The sequence below is a fragment of the Leptonotus elevatus genome, chromosome 18 (genome assembly GCF_054856555.1).
Source record: "Leptonotus elevatus isolate MCC_2025b chromosome 18, RoL_Lele_1.0, whole genome shotgun sequence".
In the NCBI taxonomy this organism is placed as follows: Eukaryota; Metazoa; Chordata; class Actinopteri; order Syngnathiformes; family Syngnathidae; genus Leptonotus; species Leptonotus elevatus.
In genome coordinates this window covers 11,711,915-11,725,402 of record NC_141256.1, presented here as the reverse complement: position 1 = coordinate 11,725,402, position 13,488 = coordinate 11,711,915, and the positions used below count along the sequence as shown (strand labels likewise).

Here is a 13,488-nt window from a genome sequence, read left to right as displayed (position 1 = left end):
CTAACTAGGGCTGGGTTTAAAAAAAATGGAATAATCGATATTGAATCCATTTTCTTTTTTGAGCGTAATACCGATTCATAAAACCATGAATCCAATATTTTAAAAAATATATATATTTCCCCACTAATTAACAAGAAAGGCCCTTTTTTTATCTTACTGTTTTCTTGAAATTTACTATTCACATGAATTTAAAATAATTTTCTTACATTTATGAAATACCTGACTTATTGCACTTTATGACAATTCAGAATCTTTTTATAATTTTTACAATTAAATGTTTTAATTTTTACGCCATGGCTTCTACCCGTCAGCCCTTCTTTCGAATGTCAATGTTGCAAATGATATGATGTGATCGATGTAACCTGTAATAATGTGTCGGAAAGGGGAAAAAAATAAATAAAACAAACAAAACAATTATTGAATTAGAATTATAAAAACATTTTCATCTATTCCATGCTGATGTCAGTTTTAATGTACATTTAAGTGTTTATAACACCTGATATTTTCATTAATACATAAATCATTTGCCTCTGCAAAATTGTAGTGCTAAAAAAAAAAAAAAAAAAAATTTGAAGGAGTGCCAACTAGGATGGGCCACCACTCCTAAATTAATGCAGAGGAAACACTGCCTTGTATAAAATGGCCATTTTAGGGTTCTTTCACTCATACAGATTTTGTCCAATGCAACAAAATTGGAACCCACAAAAGGGATGGACGACACAAAATTGAACTGAATTTCCCTCATGGTAAAATTCAACTCCTCACGGACCGAACCTGAACAACGCTCTTTGAAAAAGTCCTCGGTGTCCCCTACCAGCCTAATGCATGCAATAACAGGCATCATTGCTCCTTGCATCTTAATTATCATCCGGGTGTATATAAACACAATTAATGAGGAAGCGCCACACAGTAAATGTTATTCACCACGTGCGAGACAACACGGAGGCCTTTAGGGGTGAATTGATGGATGAATGCACTTGAACCCGAAGCTATCTGCCACCTGCGCATCCTGCACAATAGCGTGTGCTCGTCTTTGTCGTGATGGGGCGGGTTGTTTGTTTGCGCCATGAAAGACTTCTGCCGTCTTGGAGGTGTTTTTTTTTTTGTGTGTGTGTTTTTTTGCACTTTGCGATGCACTCAAGCCATCTGTTAAGAGGATATTTGCGTGGCTGTCAGGTTGTTCCGGTTCAAGATGTTATGCTGTATATCTCCTCTTTGCAACACAACTTTTCAAAACTGTGAGCCCCCCCTCCCCCTCCCTATAGATAACAACCTTGCACGGACCATTTGAAGGTGGCAAAGCCGTCGAGGGAGCACTCTTCCGGCTTTTTTGTCAGCTATTTCAGTTTCCTCCACTGGGGGCCCAATCAGCCGACCGCAAACACTGTGCTGTTTGGATATGTGTGTGTGTGGGGGTGTTTGGATGACACTGGCTCATACACGCACACAAAAACATTGTATATAGTAGCGCGATGTGCTCATAGCTGCAGGCAAGTTATGGACATGCTGCTGCTGGATGAAAGCTGGTCCTCACGATTGACCAGCAATTGCGTACGTAGTTGGATTGGGTAGAGCATTTTGAAGCGTTAAATAAACTGCTCAATCGTCATCTTGCATTGATGCAGAAGAGCCAAGAGTCAAACGAGTGTTTGGTAAGGGGGGGGGGGGGGGTTAAATTAGCTACTAGGCTTTTAATGATGTAGGATTTGATACAATCAGAAGTGCATCGATAACATCCCAAGCTTGGTGGAAACATCACGTTCTTTTCTGTTGTCGAAACGTCAGAAATACACAAGCGTAATCTTGGTTTAAGATGCCTTAATTCATCTTTTGAATTTGATTATAGTCTCTAAGTGTTTTTCCTAAAAATTATTTGCGAGATATTATGACTTAAGTAATACATTAGCAGAGATGATTAACTCATTCACTCCCAGCCATTTTCACTTGAATCAATCCCCCCTTCGCTCACGGCTGTTTTGCTGGATTTTGACTGGCCCACAGAATATTGTGTTCTATTGCTATCTATTTCCGTTTTGCAGCAATTAGCATTAGAATATAGCTACCTTTCATCATTATTCACATTCCTGGTGAAAACACTGGCAAAAAGAGCTTGTTGCAACATAGCCCTGGGTGATCTCTTATACTCTGCTGCCACCTGCTGGCCGTTTTTTGTGATAACTACCATTGATTTAAAAGGAACCCCGACTGTCATGACAAGTTTGATCTATATTATTTATTTGGTTCTTAGTAACATAACTATGAGAATCTTTTTTTTTTTTTTCCAGTTTGATACATTTTGTAGAAACTTTATTTGGACGTACGCCGCCATTGTTATTTACGTGGCGGCTGGCTCTCTGCCGAGCAATGTGAAACGTCTATAAGGAAAGCAACGTAAGTCTCTCTCTCTCTCTCTCTCTCTCTCTCTCTCTCTCTCTCTCTCTCTCTCTCTCTCTCTCTCTCTCTCTCTCTCTCTCTCTCGCTCTCATTTTAGGTTCATGCTGAAGTTTAACCTGAAAAGACAACTATAAAATTTCTGATTTAAAATTTTTAGTAATGTATGTGCAAAATTTCATTTTGCCTTTCAGATAATACACTTTTTTTTCAAGTGTATTTATTTTAATCGTTTTTTCAAATTTTATGTTGTTCTTGAGTGTCTAGAAAGGCGCCTCTAAATGTATTGGCATGCATTATTATTATTATTATTGTAATCATTAATTTATTTACATATTTATTATGTATTTAAACACACAAAATGTAGAGATACTTGCACTTATTTATGTAAAATATTCACGAAAAAAATAATTGGGAACCAGCATTGGATCAGAATGCTCTTTTTTTTCTCTTTAATTTGCAAGTTGTATGTATACATGTTCCTTTTCTCAGTTACAAAGATAGGGTGATCATATCATTTGAGTCAAATGCATGGATTTACAGCAACTGGTAAAAACAGGGTTATTTGCAGCAAATGCAATATATGCGGTCTTTGCTTTAAGGATTTGACTTTGCGGCTCGTGGGTCTTAACGTTCGGATTTTCCGCTCGCTTCGACGTGAACGTCCTCCCATGATGTAGTCACTTTACGGTGTATTTTACACGAACCAATAAAAATGTAAAACCTCCCCAGAGCTTAGGGCGCAGACTAGCCGGGTTGCGAGTACAATGGCGGGAAAAGGATTGACATTATTACTGCAGCCGGTTTAAGCCAGTTGAACACCTCTCATAACCGCTTGCAGCTTTGCGGAGATTACAGGTGTAATCATGCATTATGTGTCCTGTGATGGTTCAGTGGGGGGGAAGTAGGCAACCTTTTCCCAGTTCAGTGTCGCCTGTGCCACAGTTGGCTTGGCTTTTGTTCGCCAGTGCCAAAGCCACCAGGTGTTTTTATCAACCCACGGGACCACTACTGCTTTTTTTTCCTTTTCTTTTTTTTTTTTCCCCCACTGATGCTGTTGGTGTTGCCAAGTTACAGGCCATCACCTCTGACATTTATGGGCTTAACAAACCAGAAAATGAAGTCTTGTCAGATCATTTTGAAGCCAGTTTATGTGGAAGGCGGTCTCTGAGGGAAATTGCCGGGCTGCGAACGGGCAACTCTTAAAAGGTTAACTCGCGGGTACTACTTAAATTACTCCCTCAGGGGGAAAAAAAGCTCTTATCGACTGTACAGGTAGTATTTTAAATTATCTTTTTAAAAAATCCATCATTTAATTCATTCACTCCTAGCCATTTTCACTGAAGCAACTCCCTTCGCTCCCGGCTGTTTTACTGGATTTTGACTGATTTTGCAATGGCCCACACAATATTATGTTCTATTGCTATAAAAACATGGAACCTACCAAAAGAAAGATTAGAGTCTCTTCTTTCATCAAGAAGAAAAGTATTTGTATCTGTTTCCATTTTGCGGCAATTAGCATTAGGCTAATATAGCTAAGTTTCATCATTATTCACAAATCACAATTCACAAAAAACACTGGGGAAAAGAGCCTCTTTGCAACATGGCCCTGGTTGATCGTTGAATGAATATTGCGTTCTATTGCTACAACAACATGGAACCTACCAAAAGAAAGATTAGAGTATTTTCTTTCATTTGTATCTGTTTCCGTTTTGCAGCAAATAGCATCAGAATATAGCTAAATGTAATAATTTTTCACAAATCTGTTTAAAACAGCTTTTTTTGCAACATGGCTCTGGTTGATCTCTTATACTCTCCTAGCACCTGCTGGCCGTTTTTTTGTAATAACTACCATTGCTTTAAGCGACCTTTTCAGGTCGGAGGCTGCATCAAGGCCTTCTGTATGCTCCAGCGTAACAAAAAAAACTAGAGCTGTCAAAAGGATTACATTTTTCATCAGATTAATCACATTTTAGAATTTGGATTAATCACGATGAATTGTTTAATTAAAAAGGCTTTTTATCAACAAAAAAATTGCCCGCCAAATTTAAAGAGCACCTGTTATGTGTTAATTATTTCAACATTTAATGTTATGAGGACGTCTTCAACATTTTTTAATCCACCGCACACGCTCATCCTCCTCTTTTTCTAATCAGTTAATTACTTGCATAATTTAAAATGGAAAAAAAAAATACCCTGATAGTTAGACATGAACAAATATCCTGAATGTCATACGCAAACATTTTTTAAATGCTTTAATGCATGTAGTTATGTTTATTGCTTAAACACAACCTGAGCTACCTTTAACATAACCATCCGTTGTCAGCTAAAGGATCCTCTGCGGTCAAAATTAATTGTGGGATTAATCTGCGTTAATACATGATTAATGCGATCATTTTTCTGTGATTAATTAATTAGTTAACGCTTTAATTTTGACAGCCCTAAAAAATAAAATTAAAAAATAAATACGTTTTTAGGACCATGGCAATATTTAAAATGGGAGCAAATGAGTTAAAAGCTTAATAACAATTCTCATGTAGATCGTGGTGTAAAAAAATGTATGGAACATATTTACTAATTATTAAATAATTGAGTTTAATGTTAATTATTTACTTTTCTTTTGTTCAGGGTGAATTATGGCCAGCTCAAATCTGCTCAAACGAGAATATACAGCCAGACATGGCCCAAAAAAAATTCACAGAGAAAGGCAGAAGGAAAATCTATAACCATTTCATATGCTGTTGGAATTTTAATAAATAAATGATTTCTTTCTCAACAAGAAACAGATTTAATTTTGTTTATGTAGGACTTGTAGTTACTCAGTTATTCATGATTTCTTCTTCTTCTTTTTTTTTTTTACATTACCAGTGGTTGTACAAGTGGGGGAAAAAAAAAAAGAGTAGTGCAGAAGTCATCCATCTCCATTTGTGACATTGTTAATTGTTGCACAAGTGACGACCTACATCTTTCAATAAAAACAAAAACAAAAACAAAAACAAAACATGCTATAGCAGGTTGCACAGACGACGAAGCATGGGAAGACTGCAGTGACTGAACTCAACTGCTGAGCTGACGTCTGCGCTCCTCTCCCTCGATAAGACGCTGGCAGCAAGCATTTGGCAGCGTTTAGCTCGCTATTCTAGAGAGACGCGAGCGGCGTCACTGCCATATCCGCCCTCCACCTGCTTCGCTTCCCCCAACCTTCTGCTCCACGTGCAACCCACTTGGCTGACTCCTCTGCTTAGTTCCTCATCCAGCTCCCTTCGAGTTCCACGTGCATTAATAGTACAAGTAGACCCAAATCAGAGTTGGCACTTTAGGAGGTCCTTCCGTAGAATATTTCCTAAAAACGCAGAGATTGTTTTCTACACATTTTTGTAAAAAATTTTCGTCTGTCAGTTTTTATTCTTAGGCCCAATAAATTACCCGTATCCCACTCAAAAACTCTCCGTCTTTTGTAACGGTACATAGCAAACTATCACAGTACCTAAAGCACTTTCCAGTGGCTCACATTCTTACACCAATGGCCGACTTTTCATAAATTCTGTTCTGTGCTGTAGTGTAGCAAAGAATTGCTGGAATCAAACAACTCTCCCAAGGTCAGAAGATACACATCTTTAAAAAAATAAAAATAAAAAAATGAGTGGACTTACTGTTTTCTGATCTGCAAATGTTTTATCACTGACCTCCTGTCACGATACTCGGCCGTTCATCTGGACCAAGGTTATTTTAGTCAAAAAAACAATTTTGTCAACAAAATTAAATATGAACGAAAATGCTTTTTAAAAAAATGAAAACTAACTGAAACCACATTTTATGTTTATACAAAACTAAAACTATAATTACAGTGAAAATGTCCTTCGTTTTAGTCTTTGGTCATTTATTGAATGCATGAGCCTTTTGGGATGATTTTTAAATGTGATTTTTAAGTAGATTTATTTTTGATATATTAACCGTACTAAGGACGTTTGAAAGTGTGTCGAACAGAAGTGACGTCATCTAGCAGCAGCCAAAAGAAAAGCACCTTCAGATGACAATGGCTCGGGTTGCCCGCTTTTTCCATTTAACTCAGCCCAAATGCAACATTAGGTAAGAAATGTGTTACTTTTCTAAACTTTTTGAAATATTGCGCAACAAGTAACCCTAACCCCTGTAGTTAACTAATACGGAAACTAAATAAAACTAAATTAAAACTAAGCATTTTTTTTAACAGAACCACCCTGAAAACTAATTAAAACTAACAAAAAAAAATAATAATAACTTAAAACAAAATCAAAATGAACTAAAATGAAAATTCCAAAACTATAATAACCCCGTTCTGGACACATGTTGCTGTGAATGTTGGGAATTTCCAATTTTTTAATTTGACCTTAGGAGTATGGGAGGTCAAGGGTCCGGCGTGAACATCTGTAGAGCTGTGGGGGAGGGGCTGGAAGAGAGAGAAGGCAGAGAGATGAGAGCTCCTCCGGGCCCCCTGCCGAGGATGAGTAGGCCGTGACATTTCCAATTTGCTCAAATTGATCACCAGCCAGATTCTCGCTCGCCTGCCTGCCCCGCTCGTCTGTGGCAAAGCCCATGCCCGGACTGCGGTTCGCGTTATGATGAATGGGCTAAATGTCAAGGACGTGAAACCCGGCTCAGATCTTCCGCGGCCACGCTCCATTTAGTACTCCGCTTCTCAGGTCGGAAGAGAGGTTCGGCCCTTTAAACCTGGCATGATAGGTTTGCGATCACCCCGTCCCGTAGACGTGAACATTCCTGACAAATGGTTCAAATACTGTCTGCACGTGTCGAGTTCTGGCTTCAGTTATTGGCGTCTGGGAAAGACAAGGACCCCATTTCATGACTGATCTTTGCCAAAGAGAACAGAGGCCAAATCAGACCATCTGTGGAAAAAATTCTCCGCACAAATGAAATCCAAATAAAAAAATGTTTTGGGAGTGCATTGTTTACAGCAACGAAATGGAATAAACACGGTGGCGGATCCATACTGTGGTAGTGAAAAGGCCGTGAAGGCGTGAACATGGAAACATGACAGAGGATTAGCAAAGGTTTGAAGAGCAAAATGTGCACCGGGGTTTGTGTGGAAGGCAATAAACACGCATCCACAAGAAAGATTTCAATTGGCCCTGCAGGATCCAAAATCTCAAAACCGTCGAAAATCCGGAGCTAAATCTGCCATGGGTGTAAGAAATCACGCATGCGTTGGCAAAGGCAACATGGCAAGAGAAGAAATAGATTGCTTCGAGGACTTTATCGATTGCTTGTGAACCTGCGCATGCACTTGGCGAATGAGCCGGGTCTCTATAACCGTACATTGTGCAGGAGGAAACGAGGAGCCATGCCAACGTTGTCGCGAGACATCATTGCTGTATCATGTCGAACGTTCTTGGTGATTTATTTTTGACGGTTGACAAGTCAAGTTGGGTCGAGTTGGCACGTTCAGTCTGAGTATGACATTGAACTTGATAAAAGAGTTGGAATTTATAAGTGCCACTTCGACAGTCGACAGCAATTGGCAGTGCAAGGCAAAAGTAGTAGTTTCATTTTTTTTCGTTTATTGTGATCTTTAATCTTATCCTGGTGATACAAAGATGTTATATCGTAAAACTGCAAGGGTAGAGGGTCCTCGGTTTAAGTTCCATTCTTACAGCGGTGGCGTAATCTGAATTTTGACGATACTCACATATCATGAACCTACGCTAATGTACTAAAGTAATAAACAAATTAGGGGTGTTAATTGATTTTTTTAAAAATCTGAATTAATCACATTACTTCAATAGGTAACTCACAATTAATCGCACATCTGTTCTAAATTTCAAGAAAATGTACAATGAAATATTTTTTTCCCAAGTTTTCATACTCTTGTGGGAAAAAAGTTAAACTAATAGAAATATTAGTCTTTTAGTCAATGATACATTAATTTCATAAGAATTCATAAAATTGAGTTAAAATTAAATAGATGTAGTAAATGTAAAAAAAAACAAGGGTGATATTGATTTGTGTTGATGTCATTTTCTGCCACTAGATGGCAGAATTGCATTTGTAAGACATTGGTGACAGCTCAGTGCATTTTTCTTTTCACATTAAGAGCTATCTAATGTTTAACATGAAGTAATCCAAATTTTTTTAATTACAACTTGACCCCAGTCTCTACAAATATATACATTATTATTACATTTATTACTGCTAAAATTTGACCTGGACGTGTCTGCTGCATTGCGACTGGAAATCCCCCAGTACAGGCTTTCCAAGTAAGGGGTGGTCATTAATCGCATGTAAAAAAATATATATATTTTTAAGGAAATTTAAATTAACTCAAAATGAACGCACTCATTTTGACACTCCTAAAATAAATACAATTATTTTCTCAATTGAAATGAAAATGGAGTAAGTGCAGCGGTAACTAAGCACGCCTTCTTGTGCCAACTAGTTTATTGCGGTTCCATTCATAACCTCGAAACTGCTTATGTCCACACTATCATAAACCCAGGTCCCCTGCATTATGTCGCTGTGTCGCTATGAAATTTTTAGATGCTATTTGGGGGTCGTGTGGTTGACTCAATTTGTGGCTTGGCAGCGCTCCAGGTCGCAACATTGCTGATGAGAGGCGAGTAAGCAAGGCTCCAAAAGAAACTCCTCCGTCGTTAGCTGGCGGCTGGTTTACCTGAAAATTAGGGTCACGCTTCATTTAGCGAGGCGCACATCAAAGTTGGCCCGTGGTGCCCGTGCCGCGTGGCTTGATGGGATTAAGCCTGTGGCAAAACGCAGGGTGGAGGTTCGACCTCACCCACCAGCCAGGAAGAAAGCCTTCTGTTGGCAAGGACGGTGGCGCCTCGCCTTGCCTCGTATCATTCCCACGATCTGTTCCTCAGTCTAACACTGGCAATTTTGCCTTGTACATTACTACTTTCCTATTTATACAAGACTTTAATGCCTTATTGTTGGGGTGTTTCCGAATGAGCACAAAAAAAAAATGTGAAGGTGCAGGGTATTACTGTGCACTTTTCTCCTGCCAGAGATTGTGTCGCAGGTTTTGAAAGTGAATGAACCTCACGATGTAAATCCACCGGCATAACGGTGAGTTCAAAGAAAATGCAAGTCAGTGTACATAGGAGGAGAAAACAGCAGGTTTGTGCGTACGGGGGAGCTCACCTCCCGCTGTTAAGATCGCTGTGATGAAAGAACAATGCCAAGGACGTACAGTAGAAGTTTCTCCCTTTCCGCCGTTATGCCGTCTACTTCTCAGAGACAAAAGCCAACGAGCGCAATCAGTGCGCTTGAGTGCAGGGGGATGCGGTTGCACTCAGTGTCGTCATTGCCGGTTTCACATCAAAGCCCGGCGCGAGACAAGAGGTCTCGCTGAGGGGAGACGAATTCAGGCAGTGTCTTATCCAGACAATATTTTTTTGATCCCGTCTGAGTCACAGGAATCTGCTCCGATAATGCGCACGGCGACCTCAGCGGCAGACTTCAGTAGCTGACAATCTCATGAACTTGTGAAACTCTTAACATGCCGGCTTGTGTCAGAGCACGCCTGACTGAGTGACATTTCACAAGTCCGTTTTAGAAAGCCAGTGATGAGAGCCGCGGAGAGCTTTTTGCTGTCGTTTTACGGCTTAGATTGTGTCAAATAGTTTACGTCGTAATTCAGTCAGAGACAGTGGCATACACAAAAATAAAAAATTCTACATCAAAATCATATATATATATAGATATATTAGGGGTGGGAATCTGTTAATGTCTCAATTCCGATTTTTGGGTCTGCGATTCGATTCAGTATCTGTTTTCGATTAAGAACGATTTTTGATTCAAAATGATTTGATTGACAATGATTTTTGCTTCAATCTATAGATGTGCAAGGAATTGTAATGATCTACTCCAGTCTGACTCGCTAATGCTAATTAGCGCGCTACTCGCGGCACTTTTATCACTCAAAAGAACGGCTCCACGTTGGGAAAAAAAAAAAGTTTATTGGAATAACTTGATCGTGACTTTTTCCTTCTACTCTCTAATGTGGCTACAACTTAACAGGGTATTAGACCACGTGGTACCACACTGCCCCTCAGTGGCCAAATCGGGTACAACATGAACAGCGCTCCAAATAAAGGCACACACAGACAAAGACAAGACAGTATAAAATAATTTAAATAAAATCAATTTTGGGACATTTAAAATCGATTCTGAATCGTACTAAATGAGAATCACGATTCTTATAAGAATCGATTTTTGGGCACACTCCAAATATATATATACACATCATGTTGATTAACTTTTAACTAAGATCGTCTTTTTACTCACAAATTCACTTACTCAGTTTGAAGTCTGGGCCTTTTTAATTGAACATTTTAGTGAGGTAGGCATCCATTATTTGCACATTTTTTTGTTTGCGTTCGGGGTTATGGACCAAGCTCTGACACGAATATCAATAAAACAATCCTAATTGTAAATAAAACAATTGCAAGGGTTCAACTAGCCACTAGCAGCGTGAGGTCAGCAGGTATCAGCTCATTGGAGCGAACATTTTCAGACGATGGGCACGTGTCACCAGCAGTGCAAGAAAAGTTTGGGGTTTTTTTCAAACTCTTTTTAAATACTACTTTTAACATTGTGATAATTTCATGAGGTGAGGAATAATTTATGTGAGCACCGAGAGCCCCGACTTAAAAATGTATCACTTGGCGGGACTTGAGTTTGACCTTCTCGACTGGGCTTTGAATGTCGGATGAAGCGGCGGCATGAATTGAAAATGCATGCATGACAAAGGTGACTATCTCAGGAAAATGAAAATGCATAAAAGGGCCCTAAAAGGTCCGAAAGGTCGGTAAGCGGCGCTGAAGAATGTTACGGTGTCGTTAACGAGCCTATAAGCCATATCATTGTCTAGTCTGGATTTAACAGCTCTGGATTTTTTTGCAGGGATGAGTTGTTGTCTCTGTGATAGAAATCTGCTTAAAACTCCTTGTTGTGGGTCAAATATACCACTTTAAAATTGTTATTCTTCCAACAATCTAATCGCTTACCAAAGGGCAAAGTATTTAAAAATTCTGTACTTTTGAATTTTATTCATTATATATATTTTTTTTTTTTTCTCGTCAGAATTATATTCTGCCAAATATCCCATCTGCATCCGCCTAAAAATAAAATAAAATAAATACTTATCGGTTGGGCCTTAATGTTTGGTGCGCCGAAGGAATAAATAGGAAGATTAACTGTTGCAATATTAAGCACTAAATAGACGCATGGTTCATTATATGTAAAAAAAAAAAATAATAATTCTATCCCCGCGCAGGGACGCTAAACGCCTTACTGAAGCAAAAGGGCCTGACCAGCTCAGACGGGCCAGTGTGGTCGCTAAGCGGTAACCAAGGGGAGCGCTGGAAGCAGGCTAAAGTCAGCGTCCATCCGACGGCCTCGTTTCAGGTAAGAACTTTTCAATTTTGTTCACATCCATTTCTGATATTTAAGTCAACGTGTAAAAAAATTGTCATAACAGTTCGATGTCATTTCAATGATGTCATTTAAAAATAACTGGAACATGAGCATGCAGTGCCCGGGCTGAATTTAGCTCCTCCCCACACAAAGGTTTTAGAACAGTTGAGATGTATCACTTCAACAGACTCCGTTGGCAGCAATTACTACTTTCCTATTAGCCAGGGTTTCGGTGCCAACTTGAAAAAAGGACGAAAAGCATGACTCGTGAGTTTTTTTATGGCTACTCACTGGGATAAGTTCTACACACACAAAAAACATAGTAGATAGTGAGGGGGGGGGGGGGTGGATGGATGAATTAGGGCTGTGCAATTAACTGAAATTTCAATTGTTGCACTCCACGATTACAAAATTGGCACACACAAAAAAAAAGATGAGTCTAAATAGTATTCATTTTACAATGTCTAATACTTTACTGAGCACATTTGAGTTCAAAATTGGCACTTCAGCAATCTATTGAAATTGTTTATTTAAATGTTGCAACACTTCTATGGCAATTTATGAGTTTGTTTATACAAGGAAAACCATACTTGAATGTATGCATTTGGACCTATTTTTCTTTAGAAACACAATTTGTTTGTCTAGTGTTTAAAAAAAAAAAAATCATAATAATTTTTTACATGTTTAAACATTTTCTTGTTGTGTACCAAGAAATATGGAATAATAATCGGGATTTCAATTATTTCCCAAAATAATGGTAATTTATATATTTTTGTCATTATCGAGCAGCCCTAGCATTTGTGTGTCTCGACGTTTTTTTTCGACAGACACAAACACACATTGCGTTACATTTCAGTTCCAGCCTTGCATTTTTCCAGGTGGTACTCGAGGGAATCCGAGGACCGGGCATCGAGGGAGACATCGCCATCGACGATGTCACGTTGGAGGAAGGGGAGTGTCGAGACCCGCCGCCTAGTGAGTAGCGCTGCCACGTTTGAGACCAGCTGTAAAAAGACATTCGCCAGACTTCATCTGGCTTCTATGTGGGCAAGGAAATGTGTGTGTGTGTGTGTGTGGGGGGGGGGGGGGGTCGCTGTAGCAACAGGGTTGTAATCATATGAAGGACAGCCGCAAAGGCGGAATGAAGGGACAGTATTTGGACAGTATGAACAAATGGAGGTAAAAGTAGGTACAAAAAAAGAGAAGTAGGGCACAGAAAATGGTCTGATATTGAAGAGGTAATCTGGGGCAGGCAGAAGTGATGACGTTACTTTGATTGAATCTTGCTTCTTTATGCGCCAAGGAGCTTTCTCTCCAGAAACATCTCAACCTCACATGTCCCTTTAACAATTCATGGAAAATCAGGCTACTCGTCTCTTTTCATCATTGTGGGAGAAATCAGTTTGCAATTTTTACCCGATGCGTCCTATTTATTTTATGATCTATCATTATTGAAGGTATTTTTTTATGGATTCACTCTGGGGCTGCGGGGAGCGGTCGTCGGCCCTCAGGACACGCGGCGACGACACCATGAATTATAAAATTCAATCTGCCGTGATGAATCTTACATGACTCGACGTGAGGTAAAGGAGGAGAACGTTTGAGGAATGGCTAATGCGGTCCGACCGAACGTGACTTGCGCCTGATGCCGTTAATCAAGGGTAG

At 39.4% G+C, this 13,488-nt stretch overlaps 1 protein-coding gene across 3 annotated transcripts in view; it reads left to right on the top strand.

The window, feature by feature from the left end:
- Positions 1–13,488, top strand: part of LOC147158617 (MAM domain-containing glycosylphosphatidylinositol anchor protein 2) — a 223,234-nt gene that overhangs the window by 202,394 nt on the left and 7,352 nt on the right. For all 3 annotated transcript variants that reach the window (XM_086060428.1, XM_086060426.1, XM_086060427.1), the window contains 2 exons: positions 11,684–11,814; positions 12,702–12,798. In XM_086060428.1, the coding sequence (XP_085916554.1) occupies positions 11,684–11,814; positions 12,702–12,798 (228 nt within the window). The remainder of the gene's footprint in view (positions 1–11,683; positions 11,815–12,701; positions 12,799–13,488) is intronic.